The 23,270-nt window shown below is 45.5% G+C and overlaps 1 protein-coding gene and 2 long non-coding RNA genes across 3 annotated transcripts; 2 read left to right on the top strand and 1 right to left on the bottom strand.

Annotated features, from left to right (window-relative positions):
* Positions 1–306: 306 nt before the first annotated feature.
* Positions 307–2,223, bottom strand: LOC124652855 (polyol transporter 5-like). Its single transcript, XM_047191898.1, has 3 exons — positions 1,943–2,223; positions 1,515–1,861; positions 307–1,411 (listed from the first exon to the last, which is right to left on the bottom strand). Exons 1-3 carry the CDS (start codon positions 2,094–2,096, stop codon positions 452–454), a joined length of 1,461 nt encoding a protein of 486 aa, XP_047047854.1. The 5' UTR covers positions 2,097–2,223; the 3' UTR covers positions 307–451.
* A 5,807-nt stretch (positions 2,224–8,030) lies between these two features.
* Positions 8,031–9,350, top strand: LOC124654348. The gene is made up of 3 exons (XR_006988303.1): positions 8,031–8,072; positions 8,522–9,082; positions 9,241–9,350. It is a non-coding gene; the product is annotated as an uncharacterized LOC124654348 (long non-coding RNA).
* Positions 9,351–9,424: 74 nt separating this feature from the next.
* Positions 9,425–9,958, top strand: LOC124651505. Its single transcript, XR_006987424.1, has 2 exons — positions 9,425–9,498; positions 9,701–9,958. It is a non-coding gene; the product is annotated as an uncharacterized LOC124651505 (long non-coding RNA).
* The last annotated feature ends 13,312 nt before the right edge of the window (positions 9,959–23,270 follow it).

The following is a 23,270-nucleotide window of genomic DNA, read 5'->3' as shown; positions in this document are numbered from 1 at the left end:
TGATACTTCTCATGATGACTAGTCTAAGTCACTTCTCACTATAACCATACTTAAGATAAATAATTGAACCAACTAGACCATATAGTCAACTACATGAAAACAGCTGGTTTAGTTGAAAACCCACTATTTGTTCAATCAAGTGACAGTTAAAAATCATTTACTAATATTTTATGAAGTAACCCAAATAAAATACGGAGTACTACAGATTGCAAGAGTTTGTATCAACTTAAAATTTGCCTGTATTGTTTGCGCAGCAATACAAACTATCCAAAATTTGTCATGTAGTTTACCCGTGGAGATCCCTGATGAACAGCAAAGCCTTTTGCAATATCCGTGAGAAAGAATAAAATTTCGACAACCGTGTATACCCCCTTTTTTTGACATGTCGTGTATACCCTTTGATCACAACCATCAAGGTCGAGAACCCCCAATATTGAATGTACGTAGTATATCACTTTGTGCGGAAGAGCTGCTCCATGTCCTCGAGGTTCCGGCCCCTTGTCTCCGGCAGGCAGGTGTAGATGAAGACGAACGAGGCGGCTGCGACGGCTGCGTAGAGGTAGAACGTGCCGGCCATGGTGATCGCCCCGTAGAGCGAGATGAAGGTCATGGTGACTATGCCGCTCATGACGCGGTTCATGGCAGTGCCGAGCCCGGCGCCCTGGCCGCGCAGGCGCAGCGGCAGGATCTCCGAGCTGTACACCCATGCTAGGGGCCCGAAGCCGACAGAGAAAGTGCACACGAACGCCACCACTGCCGCCACCGCGACAGCGGCAACAACGGCGTCGTCCTTGGCGCCGGCGAAGACCGCGAACACTGACCCCAACACGAGCAGCGACGCCGTCATGCCGCCGGTGCTCACCAGGAGCAGAGGGCGGCGGCCTACTCGGTCGGCCAGCGCCATGGCGATCAGGATGGAGCCCGCCTTGGCCACGCCGAAGAGGACGTTGAGGCCCAGGAGGAGGGTGTTGGAGGTGACCCCGGCCATAGCGAGCACGCGCGGGCCGTACAGCACCACCGAGTCGATTCCCGACGCCTGCTGGAAGAACTGCAGCGCCAGCACGGTGGCCAGCACGCGCCGGACGCCGGCCTTGGTCGCCACCTCCTTCCACGCGCCGCCGCCGCCGCTGCCGTTGCTGTCGGTGTCGACGACCTCCTGGATCTCCAGCAGACGCTGGTCGGCCTCGGCGGGCGTGTCCGACGTCCGGTCGAGCACGGCCTTCGCCTCTTCCGTCCGGCCCTTCATCGCCAGCCACCGCGGCGACTCCGGCATGGTGAGCACGCCGGCCGCCAGGAACACGGTGGGCACCACCCCCGCGGCGAACATGAGCCGCCACGACAGGTGCGCCGGCAACGCCGAGAAGGCGAAGTTGGACACGTAGCTCAGCAGCACTCCGGTGTTGATGAAGATCTTTGTACAAGAGAAAGAAACACCATTATGGAAACAATTCTGAAGACATCCCGAGAGGGAAATTGACTCATGTGAGGTAGTACTACTGAGCTGTTCCGCTGACCTCGGGAAGGGAGCTGAGGAGGCCGCGGGAGGAGGCGGGCGCGATCTCGGCGGCGTAGACCGGCGCGATGACGAGCGCGTAGCCGACGCCGATGCCGGCGATGAAGCGGCCCGCCATGAGCGCCGCGTAGCCGCTGGCGAGCGTCATGATGAGCGGTCCGACGAGGAAGAAGGCGTTGGTGAGCACGATGGTGAGGCGGCGGCCGAGGCGGTCGGAGGTCCAACCGGCGAACAGCGCGCCGACGAGGGAGTAGATGTTGATGGCGCCGGAGAGCAGCTCGATCTGCGTGTCGCTCAAACCGAGGTCCTCCGCCATGAAGATCTGCGCCCCGCTCGTCACCGCCACATCTGCGTATGCCCGTCAATGTCAGAGTAAGCTCGCGGGCAGCCGGAGGCAACTGCGGATGTGTACGTGTCGCGTGTACTCACTGTAGCCCATGAGGACGGAGGTCATGGAGGCGAGCACGGCGCAGAAGAAGGGGTACTTGTTCCGCACCGGCGACGAGGACGCGGCGCCATCGGGCTTGGTGGCAGCGGCAGCCAGCAACGGCGCCTCGGCGTCCGGCCGGTGCTGCTCCTCCATAGCTCTAGCTAGCTACTGTTTGACACGGAAAATTTGGTTTACTCACGTGTATTGATTGACTGGACCGACGGGCAAGTGGCCGAGGATGACACGGATGTGCTGCTGTTTGGATTCTTGCTAGCTACCACATGTTCCATCAGATGGGAGGAAATTTATGGGTTGGAAGAGAAGAAAGATCAACTTCTCAAGGTACAGCTGTGCAGCTAGTCCAACGGGAAAACGATAGATTTTGATTGGGTTGTTTCTTTTCGGAAAAGAAATGTTTTGTCGTTCTAGTCTCTGCATCCGTGGATGCATTTATCCATTGCTTTACGGAAATTGCCACCTAGGCATGCCGGTAGATGTAAATAGGATATATAGCATTCAATTTTGGAAATACAACAGATATAGATGCAGACGCATATATTTATCTGGAGAATATCCAACCGTTACAACAAAAGATATGATAATGATGATATCCGACAATTTTTACAGATTCATAGAGTACTATTCGATAAACTTAGCCAAACAACAAATATACATACATATGTTGTTGGGTTGCCTTTCCATTATTGTGATATTGGGCTAGCACACAAGCTTATGTGTTTGTTAGATTATATTGTAGTCGGTTTATATTTCTTGTATCTCAAGTTAGGGTTAGCCGTCGGGCCTCTATATGAGACAATTGCAATCTTACATGGTATGAGATATCGATCATCTCTAGGGTATGGCCCCTCCACCCAAACCGCTGTCGCCCGGCAACTTCGAGCGGCGCGCCGTCGTTACCGCCGCCAAAACCACCACCACCACCCAAGCCTCCACCTCGCCCGTTCTAGCTCATCCTCCCTCTACCCTCTCCTACACCGATACAATTGCTGATGTTTCCTATTTTATCCCATTCACAGTAGATCTTGCTGCTCATAATTATTACCACTAGTGTCATTGTTTGAAGTCATCTAGGTCACTGCCATCTTCGCGGTCATGTCGCCGCCGACTAGGTGCCTCGCCCCAATGATCTGCAAGGGGTCAAAGACGAGCTCGCCATCATTCAGTGGATCTACACATGCGTCTCCACCGAGATCTTCAACCTCGTCTTCCGCAACACCTACACCGCATCGGCTCTCTGGTCGCCACTTTGGCAGCTCTTCCAGGACAACGTCAACACCCATGTCACCAGGCTCAACAACAAGCTCCGCAACAGCGCCCGGGGCGACGCCTCCATCAACATGTACTGCCAGTGCCTCAAAGCCATCACCGACGAGCTCCGCGAACTCGGTGATCCTGTGATTGATCCTTGTCGCTAGCCTCGGCGATCGCTTCGACAAGCAGGCATCCTTCATTCCCATGATGCAGCCTCGCCCCACATTCACCGAGGTCTGGTCCCTTCTTCAACACGTTGACAGCACGCAGGCAGGCTCCCAAGGAGGCCTGCCCTCAGGTCTTCGTCGCCACTCCTCGATCATCGCCGCCACGTCCTGCTGTTGTGCCACCTGCGCCGCTCGCGTAGCCTCCTTCTGGGTGGCATCTGATGACGGCTACTAGCAACACCAAAAGGATCTTGATATGTTGGGACTTGATGGCGTGTAATTCACACGTTCGTTGGGAACCCCAAGAGGAAGGTATGATGCGCACAGCAGCAAGTTTTCCCTCAGAAAGAAACCAAGGTTTATCGAACCAGGAGGAACCAAGAAGCACGTTGAAGGTTGATGGCGGCGGGATGTAGTGCGGCGCAACACCGGGGATTCGGCGCCAACGTGGAACCTGCACAACACAACCAAAGTACTTTGCCCCAACGAAACGAGTGAGGTTGTCAATCTCACCGGCTTGCTGTAACAAAGGATTAACCGTATTGTGTGGAAGATGATTGTTTGCAAGAAAACGAGTAAAGAACAAGTATTGCAGCAGATTTGTATTTCGAGTATAAAAGAATGGACCGGGGTCCACAGTTCACTAGAGGTGTCTCTCCCATAAGATAAAAGCATGTTGGGTGAACAAATTACGGTCGGGCAATTGACAAATAGAGAGGGCATAACAATGCACATACATGTCATGATAAGTACAGTGAGATTTAATTGGGCATTACGACAAAGTACATAGACCGCCATCCAACCGCATCTATGCCTAAAAAGTCCACCTTCGGGTTATCATCCGAACCCCTTCCAGATATTAAGTTGCAAAGCAACAGACAATTGCATTAAGTATGGTGCGTAATGTAATCAACAACTACATCCTTAGACATAGCATCAATGTTTTATCCCTAGTGGCAACAGACACATCCATAACCTTAGGGGTTTCGTCACTCCCCGCATTCACGGAGACATGAACCCACTATCGAGCATAAATACTCCCTCTTGGAGTTACTAGCATCAACTTGGCCGAGCCTCTACTAATAACGGAGAGCATGCAAGATCATAAACAACACATAGGTAATAACTTGATAATTAACATAACATGGTATTCTCTATCCATCGGATCCCGACAAACACAACATATAGCATTACGGATAGATGATCTTGATCATGTTAGGCAGCTCACAAGATCCAACAATGAAGCACAATGAGGAGAAGACAACCATCTAGCTACCGCTATGGACCCATAGTCCAGGGGTGAACTACTCACTCATCACTCCGGAGGCGACCATGGCGGTGAAGAGTCCTCCGGGAGATGAATCCCCTCTCGGCGGGGTGCCGGAGGAGATCTCCGAGAATCCCCCGAGATGGGATTGGCGGCGGCGGCGTCTCTGGAAGGTTTTCCGTATCGTGGTTCTTCTCTCTGGGGTTTTCGCGACGGAGGCTTTAAGTAGGCGGAAGGGCAACGTGGGGGGCCACACGAGGGCCCCACACCATAGGTCGCGGCCAGGGCCTGGGCCGCGCCGCCCTATGGTGGCGGCGCCTCGTGGCCCCACTTCGACTCCTCTTCGGTCTTCTGGAAGCTTCGTGGCAAAATAGGACCCTGGGCGTTGATTTCGTCCAATTCCGAGAATATTTCGTTACTAGGATTTACGTAACCAAAAACAGCGAGAAAACAAAGAATCGGCTCTTCGGCATCTTGTTAATAGGTTAGTTCCGGAAAATGCACGAATATGACATAAAGTGTGCATAAAACATGTAGATATCATCAATAATGTGGCATGGAACATAAGAAATTATCGATACGTCGGAGACGTATCAGCATCCCCAAGCTTAGTTCTGCTCGTCCCGAGCAGGTAAAACGATAACAAAGATAATTTCTGAAGTGACATGCCATCATAACCTTGATCATACTATTTGTAAACATATGAAATGAATGCAGCGATCAAAACAATGGTAATGACATGAGTAAACAAGTGAATCATAAAGCAAAGACTTTTCATGAATAGTACTTCAAGACAAGCATCAATAAGTCTTGCATAAGAGTTAACTCATAAAGCAATAAATCAAAGTAAAGGTATTGAAGCAACACAAAGGAAGATTAAGTTTCAGCGGTTGCTTTCAACTTGTAACATGTATATCTCATAGATAATTGTCAACATAGAGTAATATAACAAGTGCAATATGCAAGTATGTAGGAATCAATGCACAGTTCACACAAGTGTTTGCTTCTTGAGATGGAGAGAGATAGGTGAACTGACTCAACATAAAAGTAAAAAGAATGGTCCTTCAAAGAGGAAAGCATCGATTGCTATATTTGTGCTAGAGCTTTTATTTTGAAAACATGAAACAATTTTGTCAACGGTAGTAATAAAGCATATGAGTTATGTAAATTATATCTTACAAGTTGCAAGTCTCATGCATAGTATACTAATAGTGCCCGCACATTGTCCTAATTAGCTTGGAATACCGGATCATCACAATACACATGTTTTAACCAAGTGTCACAATGGGGTACCTCCATGCCGCCTGTACGAAGGTCTAAGGAGAAAGCTCGCATTTTGGATTTCTCGCTTTTGATTATTCTCAACTTAGACATCCATACCGGAACAACATGGACAACAGATAATGGACTCCTCTTTAATGCATAAGCATGTGACAACAATTATTATTCTCATATGAGATTGAGGATATATGTCCAAAACTGAAACTTCCACCATGAATCATGGCTTTAGTTAGCGGCCCAATGCTCTTCTGTAACAATATGTATGCTTCAACCATTAAGGTGGTAGATCTCTCTTACTTCAGACAAGACGGACATGCATAGCAACTCACATGATATTCAACAAAGAATAGTTGATGGCGTCCCCAGAAGCATGGTTATCGCACAACAAGCAACTTAATTAAGTAACAGTAAAATGGAACCACCAAGACCTCTTCACAGCGATTTGATGTTCTTGGCCGTCTGATCGGACAATCCGACGGTGCAAACGCCAACTGTCGTTCCCGAACTGACCTTACGTATGTGTTAACTGTGTACATCGCGTAAAAAGGCCGTTCTCGTTCTAGGGCTGCTGCTCCCCGGATTGAATAAGACAGCAGGATGTTACTTGGGCTCCTAAACGGTGAATTGGGCCTGTAATTTGTCTGTGCCGCGAGATACGACTTGTTTCATCCCAAACAGGCTGGAACGAGTAAGGAAAGAGGGAGCAGCCCGTCCGGGGAGGCGGAGCGACGGCATGAGCAAGGGCACGTCGGCACCGCCGCATTTCTCCGTGCTTAATGCCGCAGAAAGGTCGCCGGGGCTTCCGTTTCCTTGCCTAGCGGTAGTAATGGACGACGGTTTCCGGCTTGGCCCCCGGCCCTTCTCCTCCTTACTTATTTAGGATCTGGGGCCAGCTGCATCAGTTCGTGGGAGAGATGTTGCTGCTGGAGATTGGGCTACGGGAGAATAGAAGATAGGATAAGGGAGAGCATGGGCAGATGGAGAAGGCCATGGGGCGTACATGGACCTGGATCAGAGCCTCCGAAACTCTGGGCGGTGCTATGAACCGCGCGACCATGGCCCGTGCAGACCCTCGCCCAGATTGGGGAGAAGCACAAGGGCGCCTTCGCCCGGATCGATCTCCTCGATTGCCAGAAGGCAGGTACGTGTAGAAAAAAGATCAAATTAGTCCGCTATTTCGCGCAAAAGAAGAATTGATCCGTCATTGGAGGTTCTTGCAGACTGGGTTGCAGTTGATTGATCATTTCTTGTTTGTTCCTGTTCTTAAGTGGTAGACCATGCGTTTGAACAAGTATAATGGCCAGTCCATGTGGGGCAACACGGTTCATACGCAGCGAGCCATCCAACATCGATGATTAGGCGATGCTACATAGTAATAGATTAAATTTTCCCTAAAGCGCTCTAAAAAGTGTCCCTACACTGAGCATGACCTTTTCCTCTTCTCTTGTTCTGGTGTATCTTCCTTTTCTTGCTTCGTGCGATGTGCAGAATGTAGAGGCCACAACAACTGCAATAATGTGTGCCACCACCAAACTCTGTTAAGAAGTAAGAAAATTAGCAACATAATTTTGTTATGGTTGTACTTGTTGTCTTCGAGGAAGAATGGCAAGCGGAAGAAGCTAGATGCTACCGGGGAGAGAAATACACACTCTTTGCAACATCCCAACAGCTTAGCAAGATAGAGTAATTTTTTTCAGCACCTTGTCATTCTAGAGTTGATGTACACTTTCTTACCTGTTAATGACTTGTAATGGTGCCGATCAGTCCTGTAGCTTAACTCCTTTGTTTTTATTTAATCCATCCATCTTACTCTTATAATTTCTTGTTTTATTTTCCAAGAGAATTGCAGTTCGTACCATCTTACAGGCCATAGATTTTTCATGTATTCGTACTGTACAATGATAGTTAGAAATATCCCTTTAATTTTGCAAATTTCTTTTACTAGCGTTTGATTAATTTTCCATTTTTTACATTGTATCTTGAATTACAGAGTTTTGAGTATTTCCTGAGTGACAACAGTCAGCACACAGAAATGGCATCAGAAGCTAGACAAGCAATCAGAGAAATCGGGTGAAAACAAGAGAAAAGTTGCTTTTATTCCCCTGAGCCTGAAGGTTATGGTTTTCTTTCGTGATTCGTCCGGTATGATTTCCTACTTTTAATAGTTTTAGTACTGAAACTTGCTATTTTATTCCAGGAGAATGTTACAATTGCATCTGATTTCGACATGACCGTTTGAGGCAGTAATAAAATTGCTAATGGCAATGTCATTAAATGTGCACGATGTTCTCTTCTATGCTTTATTAACTTTTTTTTTTACTGTCTGGACATTACTACCTTTGAACAGTTTTGTGACACCTGCCTAGGTATATCCAAGAAGCTGAAGGCGTTGATAGCTTTTCTTGATTAGATTGCCTTATGTTTTTTCTTTACAGTTAAATCATACATGTTCATCTTAGTACTATTCCTGATGGGCAATGTGTAGACGATCTCAGCTAACTGCTTGCTTGCAATCTTATGGACAACTTAATTACTATTTCTTATTTTATGAGGCTCTCTGTGAACCTTATACAAGTATTGTTGTTTGGCAGGTGAAATACTAGCTTGATGAGCCAGGTCCGCCTACTTATACTTGATGTTGTTGTGCTTGCAATATATTTTTCTTGCTTCGGTGCATAATATGTTCAGAAATACTTGGTTCATTTCGATCACCGCCTCTGTGTACGTTATACAAGTGTTGTTGTTTGGCATGTGAAATACTAGCTTGATGAGCCAGGTCCGCCTACTTATACTTGATATTGTTATGCCTGCAATTTATCTTCCTTGTTTTTGTGCATAATATGTTCAGAAATGCTTGGTTCATTTCGATCACCGCTTAATATCTGGCAGAAGATTGATATTAACTATGATGGTTCTCTGTATTTTCTCTCAAATACTCATGTCTTGTTTATTAAGATGGACGGGCACCGCAACACCGCATTCATGTTCTAGATCTTGTGTATCATCTGGCTTTACAATTGAAACTCATGAATGGAGAATTGTTTATCTGCCAAGGGAGTGCAGACTGGACAACATTGATGGACTTCTACGCGGATGCATAGAACGATGACGCGGAAGAAAAGGGCATCGGCTTGCAGCAAAATAGCAGAGGGGTAGGGAATGATTGGGTCGAACAACATTGTGTATTTTCTCGCATTCAGCCTCCCACTGTTTGTCAGCAATGTTCCCTGCTTAGGATTGCTTTTCTTTTGCCCGCCATCCTCATCCTCTATCATTTCATGGATGCCTGACTTATTGTTCTTTGTTTTAGGGAGTGACATGCTCGTTTCTTTGGGATTTTATTCAGGGACTGCTCACAGACACTATGGCTGCTCGACAGGTACACCTGCTCATGCAATTTTACCGTTCTGTAAATTTATTCTATTCTATACTATCCGCAAGTAGTTCAACTTTTAATCCCAGAGACCCGGACAAATACGTACCGGTGAGAGCCAGAGAGGATGCATCCCTGGAGAGTTGCGTGGGGAAGCATAGCTACAATTTGAGGCAACATATTAACCAGGAACAAGTAAGGGAGCACACATAATATCCATTCCATTTATAAAAAAATTATATGTCATTTTCTGACCTTATTTGTTTTCTGATTGTTTTGGAAAAGTTCCTGGTCAAAGATCTTCTGCAATGTGCAATTTTGTTCATAGAAGTATCTACCTTTTCTGTTCCAGTATGTCGAACGCTGCTTATTAACATATAACCTTCTACTTTAATAGTTAAGATGAGTGATGAGGGGAGGATTAGCTAGAGGATGAAGTTTATGGGCAATCTGAAGAGTGCCCTCATGAGATAAATTTATGGACTGTCTGAACTACAATGCTCTCAGAATTATTTTTTTGTATCGCTTCCCTTCTATTAGAAAAATAGGAAAACAACATCGCTTCTGGAAACTGTGTATAAACCTTAGTGTAACTTCCTAGCTATGACTTCTCCGGTAATGTTCTGAAATAATATAGGCTAATGTTATGCAGTCATGGTGCTGTTGGCACTAGAATGAAGTCTGCGTTTTCTTTTGAATAAACCGTACTGTTGTATTTCCTTAATGATATAACTTGATGATACAACTTCTTTTCAAATCGCAAGGCCTGTGTCAAAAGCAGGGTCATGTGGCATCAAGGCTTATCATTGGATACCAGTCGTGATCACCCTCCCATGTCTAGCTTGTTTTTCATACTTTAGATTTAAGCAAGTCTTGCATTGCAGCATTGTTTTCAACTGTTCTCATAATTGGAGATTCTTAGTTCTTTCTTAGAGGGGAGTTGCTACTTGCTATTACTAATTCGATATACTATACATCTTCCATATTTTGATTTATACAAGATTCACAAAGTTGGCGGGATTTTGGAGCTTTCCAAAGATTCTCAAGGAACACATAATTGTAGGAACGTTGCTTTGATAAGTTCGAGAATACCCTTTATTTATACTTTCTCCCTGAAGATATACTATTTGCCTGAAACTTGTGCTGTGTGTGGTTAGCTGGTCTTGCTTCAAGGACTTTTCTAGCAGTCCTGGAATCACATTTGAAGCATTTCACAAATGTTACGAAGAAACATTCAGTTCTAAGAGTTGGTATGCCATCATGGTTGGTCTAAAAATGATAGTTTGAAGTGCCCTAGATCTTTGTAATAGAAATTTCTTGTTACTTTTGGTACTAAGGTCTGATTAAATCCTCATTTTACTGGTATTTCCAGCGACTTAATCCAGGACAAGCTTTACTTGCATCGATATTTGGCCACTATAAATATTTCATATTTGCAGGCCTTAAGCCCTTTGTATTTCAATATTATCCTAAATTATTGTGATGTCATGCTAATACAATTTTCCGTCAGCTCATCCATGAATGTCTTAGTACCAACTTATGCAATCCTATGCTTAGAATTACGCAATCCTATACGTAGAACAAAACTCTGAACGAGAAATGTTATCGGAACCTCTTAGTTTTCTCATTTATTCATTTGTTTCGTTCAGATATTCTAAAATATGTTAGTGTTCTTTCGTTAATATGGACGGGCGCGGCAACGCGCGCTTTAATGTTCTAGTAAGAGATAAAGTGCATAAGTACATATTCAATACCACAATAGTTTTAAAGCTATTTGTCCCATGAGCTATATATTGCAAAGGTGAATAATGGAATTTTAAAGGTAGCACTCAAGCAATTTACTTTGGAATGGCGGAGAAATACCATGTAGTAGGTAGGTATGGTGGACACAAATGGCATAGTGGGGATTTTGGATGCATGAGAAGTATTCCCTCTCGATACAAGGTTTAGGCTAGCAAGGTTATTTGAAACAAACACAAGGATGAACGGTACAGCAAAACTCACATAAAAGACATATTGTAAACATTATAAGACTCTACACCATCTTCCTTGTTGTTCAAAACTCAATACTAGATATTATCTAGACTCTAGAGAAACCAAATATGCAAACCAAATTAGCAAGCTCTAAGTGTTTCTTCATTAATGGGTGCAAAGTACATGATGCAAGAGCTTAAACATGAGCACAACAATTGCCAAGTATCAAATTATCCAAGACATTTTAGAGTTACTACATGTAGCATTTTCCAATTCCAACCATATAACAATTTAACGAAGAAGAAACTTCGCCATGAATACTATGAGTAGAGCCTAAGGACATACTTGTCCATATGCTACAGCGGAGCGTGTCTCTCTCCCATAAAGTGAATGCTAGGATCCATTTTATTCAAATAAAACAAAAATAAAAACAAACCGACGCTCCAAGCAAAGTACATAAGATGTGGCCGAATAAAAATATAGTTTCAGGGGAGGAACCTGATAATGTTGTCGATGAAGAAGGGGATGCCTTGGGCATCCCCAAGCTTAGACGCTTGAGTCTTCTTAGAATATGCAGGGGTGAACCACCGGGGCATCCCCAAGCTTAGAGCTTTCACTCTCCTTGATCATATTGCATCATACTCCTCTCTTGATCCTTGAAAACTTCCTCCACACCAAACTCGAAACAACTCATTAGAGGGTTAGTGCACAATAAAAATTAACATGTTCAGAGGTGACACAATCATTCTTAACACTTCTGGACATTGCATAAAGCTACTGGACATTAATGGATCAAAGAAATTCATCCAACATAGCAAAAGAGGCAATGCAAAATAAAAGGCAGAATCTGTCAAAACAGAACAGTCCGTAAAGATGGATTTTATTAGGGCACCAGACATGCTCAAATGAAAATGTCCAAATTGAATGAAAGTTGCGTACATATCTGAGGATAACTCACGTAAATTGGCTTAATTTTCTGAGTTACCTACAGAGAATTAGACCCAGATTCGTGACAGCAAAGAAATCTGTTTCTGCGCAGTAATCCAAATCTAGTATTTACTTTACTATCAAAGACTTTACTTGGCACAACAAAACTCAAAACTAAGATAAGGAGAGGTTGCTAAAGTAGTAAACAACTTCCAAGACTCAAATATAAAACCAAGTACTGTAGCAAAATAACACATGGGTTATCTCCCAAGAAGTTCTTTCTTTATAGCCATTAAGATGGGCTCAGCAGTTTTAATGATGCACTCGCAAGAAATAGTATTTGAAACAAAAGAGAGCATCAAGAGGAAAATTCAAAACACATTTAAGTCTAAAATGCTTCCTATGCATAGGAATCTTGTAAATAAACAAGTTCATGAAGAGCAAAGTAACAAGCATAGGAAGATAAAACAAGTGTAGCTTCAAAAATTTCAGCACATAGAGAGGTGTTTTAGTAACATGAAAATTTCTACAACCATATTTTCCTCTCTCATAATAATTTTCAGTAGCATCATGAGCAAACTCAACAATGTAACTATCACATAAAGCATTCTTATCATGAGTCTCATGCATAAAATTATTACTCTCCACGTAAGCATAATCAATTTTATTAGTTCTAGTGGGAGCAAATTCAACAAAGTGGCTATCATCATATATAGGAGGCATATTGTAATCATAAAAGAAAATTTTCTCCTCAATGCTTGGGGGACTAAAAAGATCATGCTCATCTCCCAAGCTTAGAATTTTCCATAGCATTAGCAACAATGGTGTTCAAAGCATCCATAGTAATAACATTCCCATTAGCATGCATATAAAGTTCCATGGGTTTTTTAATTCTCTCTTCAAACACATCATGTCCTAATTCAAGATAAAGTTCATAAAGATCTCTCATGTTTTTGTTGTTTTCCATTATGCTTAACTAGTGAAATAAAAACATGCATGATATTAAGTAAAGTAAAACAAGTAACTAATTTTTTTGTATTTTGATTTAGTGCAGCAAACAAGGTAGTAAATAAAACTAAGCAAGACAAAAACAAAGTAAAGAGATTGGGAAGTGGAGACTCCCCTTGCAGCGTGTCTTGATCTCCCCGGCAACGGCGCCAGAAAATATGCTTGATGGCGTGTAATTCACACGTTCGTTGGGAACCCCAAGAGGAAGGTATGATGCGCACAACAGCAAGTTTTTCCTCAGAAAGAAACCAAGGTTTATCGAACCAGGAGGAGCCAAGAAGCACGTTGAAGGTTGATGGCGGCGGGATGTAGTGCGGCGCAACACCGGGGATTCCGGCGCCAACGTGGAACCCGCACAACACAACCAAAGTACTTTGCCCCAACGAAACAGATGAGGTTGTCAATCTCACCGGCTTGTCTGTAACAAAGGATTAACCGTATTGTGTGGAAGATGATTGTTTGCAAGAAAACAGGAAAGAACAAGTATTGCAGCAGATTTGTATTTCAGTATAAAAGAATGGACCGGGGTCCACAGTTCACTAGAGGTGTCTCTCCCATGAGATAAAAGCATGTTGGGTGAACAAATTACTGTCGGGCAATTGACAAATAGAGAGGGCATAACAATGCACATACATGTCATGATAAGTACGAGTGAGATTTAATTGGGCATTACGACAAAGTACATAGACCGCCATCCAACCGCATCTATGCCTAAAAAAGTCCACCTTCGGGTTATCATCCGAACCCCTTCCAGTATTAAGTTGCAAAGCAACGGACAATTGCATTAAGTATGGTGCGTAATGTAATCAACAACTACATCCTTAGACATAGCATCAATGTTTTATCCCTAGTGGCAACAAGCACATCCATAACCTTAGGGGTTTCTGTCACTCCCCAGATTCACGGAGACATGAACCCACTATCGAGCATAAATACTCCCTCTTGGAGTTACTAGCATCAACTTGGCCAGAGCCTCTACTAATAACGGAGAGCATGCAAGATCATAAACAACACATAGGTAATAACTTGATAATTAACATAACATGGTATTCTCTATCCATCGGATCCCGACAAACACAACATATAGCATTACGGATAGATGATCTTGATCATGTTAGGCAGCTCACAAGATCCAACAATGAAGCACAATGAGGAGAAGACAACCATCTAGCTACTGCTATGGACCCATAGTCCAGGGGTGAACTACTCACTCATCACTCCGGAGGCGACCATGGCGGTGAAGAGTCCTCCGGGAGATGAATCCCTCTCCGGCAGGGTGCCGGAGGAGATCTCCGAATCCCCCGAGATGGGATTGGCGGCGGCGGCGTCTCCGGGAAGGTTTTCCGTATCGTGGTTCTTCTCTCCGGGGTTTTCGCGACGGAGGCTTTAAGTAGGCGGAAGGGCAACGTGGGGGGCCACACGAGGGCCCCACACCATAGGTCGGCGCGGCCGGGGCTCGGGCCGCGCCGCCCTATGGTGGCGGCGCCTCGTGGCCCCACTTCAACTCCTCTTCGGTCTTCCGGAAGCTTCGTGGCAAAATAGGACCCTGGGCGTTGATTTCGTCCAATTCCGAGAATATTTCGTTACTAGGATTTCTGAAACCAAAAACAGCAGAAAACAGCAATCGGCTCTTCGGCATCTTGTTAATAGGTTAGTTCCAGAAAATGCACGAATATGACATAAAGTGTGCATAAAACATGTAGATATCATCAATAATGTGGCATGGAACATAAGAAATTATCGATACGTCGGAGACGTATCAGGACTCCAAGTGCAGAGTATTGTATCAGCAGAGTATCTTCCCCACAAGGGTGACTCGAGGGTTAATATCGAACTCTCGGAGAACTGCACAAAGAGTATTCTCTTCTCCCTTCTTCTACTAATCCTGCTAGTAAAATAAAAGCCTTGTGTCCCCAACTCCACCGTGTGGTTGCCAAGCACAATGTTTCGCGTAAGTAAATAAACACAAGTAGAAATAAAATAAGTAAAAACTAGACTAGATAAAATAACTAAGTAAAAACTGTAAAGATGTTGATTGTTTTTGGTGTTTTGGATGCAAATAAGAAAAGTAAAAAAAGTAAATATTTTTGTATTTTCGAATTAAAATAGTGCATCAAATAGAAAACAAGATAAAAGCAATATAAAGGTGTTTCTTATGATAAAAAGTGAACCGCGTTTCATGGGTTCACTTGACTATTCTCTCTTTAAGTTTTAGTGGACAAATAGTAATTCATGAGTGAGATATGAAGGTGCAAATAATAGTATGGGTAAGATCAGAATTAATATGGGCATCACGTCCTAACATAGAGATGATGCAACACATCTCACTTATACTCCACAAGAAAGGGAAAACTCCATGCAATCTTGTATTAAATATTAATAGACCATAGCCATAAATATTTGAGAATTCTATTTTCGTGCCCTCGGGTCCTTAGTTGTGCTCAGTTTTCCCCAGCTCCTTAGTTTTTCCTCAGTTTTCCCCAAGACCTTGTCTGAAACCATCACAGGTGCTGTAACGGCCGGTTGCCCGACGGTTGACCGTTATCTTCTAACTATTGGGGCCACGTAGAGCCCGCAAAGACACGTCGGACCATCCATCTTTGTTTGACCGTAAGCATCGCTGTATCCCTGACCAAAACGCGAACGAGTGGGGCTTCGGTATATCGAATGACAAGTGCGGCCATGACGCTGATACAAGGGGAAATACACGGGTAGGATTAGATTTTTAAACGGAGCTCTACAGCGATGGCACGGAGGAGGTGGCCTGCGGGGTGCCGACATGAGATTGATGACCCACAAGTATAGGGGGTGTATCGTAGTACTTTCGATAAATAAGAGTGTCGAACCAAACGAGGAGCAGAAGGTGTTGACAAGCAGTTTCGATGAAGGATTCACTGTAAATGCTCACAGACAAGTATTCGAGGGGTTTTAGTATAGCAGTTGAATAAAGTACAAGTAAGTAAAGTGCGAGAGAAATAATTGCAGCGAGTGGCCCAATCCTTTTTAGCACAAAGGACAAGCCGGTTTGTTTACTTATAATGACCAAACGTTCTTGAGGACACACGGGAATTTAGTCTAGTGCTTTCGCTTCATATAGCTGATTAATCTTCATTGTTTTGATAAGTGTTGTGTGGGTGAACCTATGCTAATGTACCGCCCTTCCTAGGACTAATACATACTTGTGATTATACCCCTTGCAAGCATCCGCAACTACAAGAAAGTAATTAAGATAAATCTAACCACAGACCTTAAACTCGAGATCCTGCTATCCCTCCCCGCATCGATATACCAACGGGGTTTAGGTTTCGTCACTCCGGCAACCCCGCAATTGGCAAACGAATACAAGATGCATTCCCCTAGGCCCATAAATGGTGAAGTGTCATGTAGTCGACGTCCACACGACACCACTAGAAGAATAACACCACAACTTAAATATCATAACATTGAATACTAACCAACATAATTCACTACTAACATTTAGACTTCACCCATGTCCTCAAGAACTAAACGAACTACTCACGAGACATCATATGGAACATGATCAGAGGTGATATGATGATGAATAACAATCTGAACATAAACCTTGGTTCAATAGTTTCACTCAATAGCATCAATAACAAGTAGAAATCAACACCGGGAGAGTTTCCCCTATTAAACAATCAAGATCAAACCCAAATTGTTACAGCGGTGACGAGGTGCAGCGGTGGAGATGGCGGTGATGATGATGATGATGATGGTGATGATGATGGAGATGATGTCCAGCTTGATGACGGTGATGATGGCGTCGATTTCCCCCTCCGGGAGGGAATTTCCCCGACGGATTTCAGCCTGCCGGAGAGCTCTTTTCTCTCTGGTGTTCTCCGCCCCGCAGAGGCGGCTGTGACTCTTCGCGACTCTCGTCTGGAGCATAGGTTTTCGGGACGAAGATGTACGCGAAGAAAAGGAGGCTAGAGGGGGTTGTGGGCCCCCTCCTCACAAGGCGGCGCGGCCAGGCCTTGGGCCGCGCCGGCCTATGATGTGGGCCCACCTCGGCCCTCCTCGGCTCCCCCTTCTGGATCCCTTCGTCTTCTGGAAAAATAGGATTTTTCATATAATTTCCGTCAACTGTTGATCTTCCGAGATATTGCATTCTGACGGTGCTTTTTCCAGCAGAATCCTGACTCCGGTGCGCGATCCTCTAATAATCATGAAGCATGCAAAATAGATGAAATAACATAAGTATCATCTCCAAATATGAAATATATCAATGAATAACAGCAAATTATGATATAAAATAGTGATGCAAAATGGACGTATCAGAGATTGACGTCCACAAAGAACTGCATGAGGCGAGACCAGACGCATTAGATAGATATGAACTAGACGCGTTTAACCATGCAAAGAAGAGAAGAAATGGTCGACGACATCGACGACTGCCTCAAAACTTTGACTGACCGTGTCGGACACGAACGCGAGCAATATAGAGAAAACTAGTGTCTCTCCTTTCTGGCGTGTATAGATGGGTGCTAGAAGAGTGTGGTGGCGAAGGGGAAAGACCTCGCGGTGGTCTGTGGCGTCCAGCATAGCGGGGCGGCGTGGCCGTGTCCACAGCGGCGTGCATGCATGTTCGGCATTGGCATCAGCATGTATGTTCGGCATTAGCCTCGGTGGTATCTCTGGTGTTTCAGTGATCGAATGAGGGGACGGGATTGAGGGTGCATCCCGACGGTGACCTAGCAGTGGCGGCGAGCATAGCCGTTCTGAACATGCCGATATCGGCATCGGCATCGTTTGGAGGCTGTGGTGTTCGAATCAAGGTGGGATTTGTTTCTTGTATGCCAAAATAAATTTGAAACAAGTTTCATGTTGAAGGTTAGGTAACGAAAGTTTGTAACTAAAAATTATACTAGCGCCATGGTGAGGTTCTTTTTGATAGAGCTATACGGTTGGGCAAACTTTTTTGACACTTTTTAGATAGGTTTCCTTGTTGTTACACATATGGCATCATGTATGGCAAATTTGGGGTCATTTGAAGATGTTCGAAAAAATCACTTTGCTTAAGCGCATGCCATTTCGTCTCACTGAAACCATCTTTTCTAACAAGGTGATTTTTTCTACCTTCTCTAAATGACCTCAAATTTCACACAGCTGATCTTCTATACATAGATAGATAGATTGTTTCGTTTTTACAATTTTTGGAACTTTTATTTCCCTTTATAATACCCAATTGATTTTCAGGTCAAAACCTCGAAAAACAGCATCATGTATGGCATCATTTTCACCCTAAATTTCAAATTTTGTGAAACTTTCCCTTTTAGATATTCCTTGTTGTTATAGGTATGGCATCATGTATGCCAAGCTTGGTTAGGTCTCACTGAAACCAGCTTTTGTAACAAGTTAGGTTTTTTCGACCTTCTCAAAAGGGATTTTTTTCTACCTTCTCTAAATGACCTCAAAAATCATACAGACGATCTTCTATACAAAAATAGGTAGATTGTTTCTTTTTTACATTTTTTGAACTTTTATTTCCCTTTATAATACCCATTTGATTTTCAAGTCAAAACCTCGAAAGTTAACATAAGTAGATGGTGAACCCTCCCAAACTTCAAATACAGAGATAGATAGATTGTTTCGTTTATCATTTTTACTGTGAATAGTAATGGCTACAAGAACTCGGTGATGGTTTATCATTTTTTGCGTGAAAAGTAATGGCTACAACAAATCGGTGATGGTTTATCATTTTTTGCGTGAAAATTAATGGCTACAACAAATCGGTGATGGTTTATCATTTTTTGCGTGAAAAGTAATGCCTAAAAGAGTTGGGCTTTAGCGTGTGAAAAATAATACAGAAAACCACCCTTTAGCATACTTAGAGGGTGGAAGCTAACCGCCGACAGAGAGAGAGGGGTTATCCTGCCCGTTAGATCATACGATCAACGGTCGGCGGGCACGATCCGCGTGACATGGGCTAGACCAATCAGGGCAATGTTGCACGTCTACGAGAATTTGTGAAGGGAGAGGGCAAAACTGAATAGTATCAAGAAACCAAGGGCACCTGAGTAGTAAACAGACTAAGGGATGCAAATATTAGATTTAAAAACTAGAAAATGCGTGTTTTGTACAATGAAACCCATCTTGGCCTACCTCAAACTATTTGCAATACAAATATATATGAGTGTGAGAATTGTGGCCTCATTAAGACAAAGTATGTTTTGGGGAAAGCTGTTCTGAGAAGGGCTTATTGTGGAAAACCATGCACCTTCATAGCTACTAGGTGATTTGAGAAGTGGTAATTTGTAGTAAAACTTGATTTATCTATGACTTATCTATGATTTGAGAAGTGGCAATTTGTGGTAAAGACTCCATGAGTAAGTGCCACTCTTTTTCGGAATTATTTGCACATTAAATGACTCATTTAACTAGTTAATCCCATTTGCCGACTCTCTGGTCTGTTGACCATCCACTTGAGGGTAAAACTGAGCATATTGCACTAGCTAGTATTAGCACTCAAGGGAAAAACTGAGCACACAAAAAATGCTAGTATAAGACTCGAGGGTATACCTGAGTATATCTAAATTTCTAGGGTTAGACTCGAGGACGCGTGTTGCGGTGCAGAAGTCCAAGACGTGCAGACGTGCAACAGTGGACGCGTAGGACGCGGGTCGCATTAACCACTCCTCACCTTTATAGACGCCTCCTCCCACTATCTCTGTCACTCTCACTCGCTCACGCAACGCCGCCTCTCTCATGTCCCATCATCTTCTCCAAAGCAAAAAACCATCTCCCTCTCCCTCTCCTCTACCGGCGAGATGGACAAGGAGAATGCCAATCCCATCGTCCATGACACCGTTGGCTCCAAGCGCGATGCCTCCCTTTTCGGCACCATCCCCTCGACGGCCATCGCCGCCGGTGCATCGGAGGCTGCCGCCGGTGGCAGTCAGATCCCTGCGGGATGGGACCCCTATGAGGAGGTGTCGTACGAGTCGCCCCCGAACCCCTACGACACCTTGATGGATGACCCATGGAACGAGGTAACTACGGTTTGCTTCCTTTTTTGTTCCCCATTCCTTTTTGAACCCTATTTTTGCTGGTGTAGATGGATCTGTAGATGGATGAGTATTGGGTTAATATTTGCGCCGATTTTATTCCATTTTGTTTTGATCCCTTCTTGATTTCGTTTAAGATTTGGGGTTCGTCCGTTCGGTTAATTTATGCAAGTAATAATGGGATCTCAATCAGTTAATTTATGCAAGTAATCATGGGATCTCAATCAGTTATTTTATGCAGGAATCAAAAGATATCAACCGTTTAATTTTGCAAATAATCTGGAATGTGTTCAAGTTCAGATCTGGAATCTGTTTCTTTGCCTATGATGAATCGTTGGGCACAAATTTTTACAGGGAGGGTTCAGCGAACCATTGCTATGTACAAATATGTTGTGCATGAGTTTTGGTTCGCTAACACCATCCCTGTAGATATATAATCGTGTCCACTCTAACTGAGGCTGCCTCTGTTTTTCCTAACTTTGTTATCATGCTCGTTAGTCATCGTTGCAACTCATTCACTCATAGTTTCCTTTTGATATGGATCAGTTGTCTGGCATCGAGGTCGGCAGCGACGACGAGCACCATGACACCAAGACTCGGCAGGTGCTGCAGAGGCTGCAGGTCGGCCAGTACGTCTCCTACTCCGCCAAGGGTGTCTACAGGTGCCCTTTCTGCACTAGGAGACTCGGCGGCACCAACTTCAACTGCCTCCTCACGCATGCCGAGAACATCGGAAACATCTTCCCCAAGGTCGGAACGACGGTGAACCCCTACTCCTTCCGCGCCAAGCACAAGGCGCTCGGCATGCACCTCCGCAACTTCCAACGGGTGATCGCCGTCGGGCGCATGCCTGCGCTCAAGCCCAAGGTGCCCAAGAGGAGCAAAAAGTGGAGGCAGAGCCAGATGGGGTAGGCGGAGTCCTGGACGTGTGCTGCTGCTGCCTCCTCCATTTTGTTGTTAGCTAGGGATCCCTTGTTGTTATGTTGTTAGTATGATGGTGCTGTGAAGAACCTCGAATGTTGTGGGTATACTTCATGGGTGTACCATCGACAGTGCCTAGATCCGGCAAGCCCGGGTGGCCCACAGATGGTGATGAGGCATGTGGCCCATTGGGCGGCCCAGTTGCTGTTGATCCTGACGGAAGATGTCCGGCCCAGGAGCAGGGAGCCGGATCCGACCGACCATGAAGAGGAACCCGGATCCATGGAGGCCGGTTAAAGGACCCGGATCCGGTACGACATAGATGGAAGGGTGGATCCTTGACGTACACGGCAAGACATTGTACCGTAGTTAGGAAACCTGTATCCGGGTAGGACTCTCCATGTAAACCCTAGATCCGTGCGCCTTTATAAGCTGGATCCTGGGAGCCCTAGAGGCACAACCACAACTCATTGTAACAACGCGAAAGCGCCCAGATAATTCCAGACAAGCAGCAGTAGGCCCTGTCATCGTGCGGGTGTTCCGAAGCTGGGTAAATCGCGTACCACCGTCCCGTGTGCACTCCGCCCTATGGCCCCTACTTCTTCTCCCCTCGTGAGGATCCCTCCTCCGAGGTACCGTCGATTAGGCAACGATAGTTGGCGCCCACCGTGGGGCCTGCGGCGTCTGGAGGCCGGAACCGGGAGGGTTCCGCCATGGGAAGCTTCGACGACACCATCGCTGTGGGGCGTGTCCTTTACGCCGGAAATCTGCCGATCGTCCCTCCGGATTAGTGCTGGATTCCGGCTAAAACCGACCCCGTCAAGCTCTCCATCGTCCCAGTTGGAGGCATACACATCTTCATCGGGGAAACCGTCGATTCCGACGGAAACCCACCGGTAGTAGCGCCGACGCGACCGCCGCCGAGCAGGACGCGAGTCGCGAAGATCCGATCCGAGACGCAGGAACTTCCTAGCGAAGATTCCGCCTTAGATCCGAAAAATCAAAACCCACCCAATCCGCCCCCGAGCAGGAAGTAAAGGTGGAAGACCAATGCGGATCCGCCCGGGTCTCCCGGGTGTTAGAGAAGCAAAGGTGTCACTTCGTGCACTTCTTGGCCCATACCGCCGGGATCGCCCCTCAAGAAGCCGGAGCTGGTCCCGAGCAGGTCGAGGCCCCGGAAAACAACGCTGCTCCGGATCAGCAAGAGGCTGTCGGAGAAAGCAGAGCTCCGGTTGAAGAGTCGATTTTGGGCAACCTAAGCCCAATTTCCGGAGACGCCCCCTCCATGGATACTGAAGAATTCGATCGCAAGGTGAAGGAATATGGATACGGTGATCAGCCCGAAGTTGAATCCGCCCAGCCTAAACATGTCCTTGCAACCCTGGCGGCGCTGGATCAACGCGAATCAGAGGATGATAATACCTACTCCGACCTACAGCCTTCCCGTGCAGGATCTCCGCTATCGCGGGAGCGTCCGCACAAGGAAGTGCTATCCCCGAAGAGCTGGTTGAACAAGCAGGCATGGAGGCAATCGCGCACTCGGCTATTCTCAACAAACCAATAACCCCCGACGATGCCGCAAATCCGGAAGCTCTAGAAGCAGCAAGACGAGAGATGCCGGCAACAGCCAGAAGTTCGCAAGAACCGCAGCGGCAATGCTGGATGAAAGGAAAGAAGCCGCGCACTTCGTGGAAAATTTCCACCAGCGGGAGCTTGAGGTTGACGAACAACTGGTAAAAGTCAAGGAACTCCAGCAACACTGGAAGGACAAGGTCACCGAGCTTCAGCGGGAGGCCGATAAAATCAGGCGGGATGCTATACCTCCCCGCAAGATCACTTTCGCAACCCCCACTGACAAACAGCCACTCGCAACTCCAAAGGATAACATCAAGAAGGTTGCGGAGATCTTGAAGAAAAAGACCGAGGAGATTGACATCGAATACGTCCGTACGCTCGTTGCATCAGCAATGAAGCAGACGAGCAAGGCGGTACACTTCGCGCAGGTTGGAATCCAACCCGGAGCTTTGTGTCTCTACTGCGCAGAAGGACGCCTACGACAATCGACATCACGATGACGAGTCGCGAACTGGATCCTCGGAACGCAGAAGGAAA

The sequence above is a fragment of the Lolium rigidum genome, chromosome 5 (assembly GCF_022539505.1).
Source record: "Lolium rigidum isolate FL_2022 chromosome 5, APGP_CSIRO_Lrig_0.1, whole genome shotgun sequence".
Taxonomy (NCBI): domain Eukaryota; kingdom Viridiplantae; phylum Streptophyta; class Magnoliopsida; order Poales; family Poaceae; genus Lolium; species Lolium rigidum.
The sequence above is the reverse complement of the archived record's forward strand: the minus strand, read 5'-3'. Positions and strand labels throughout refer to the sequence as shown.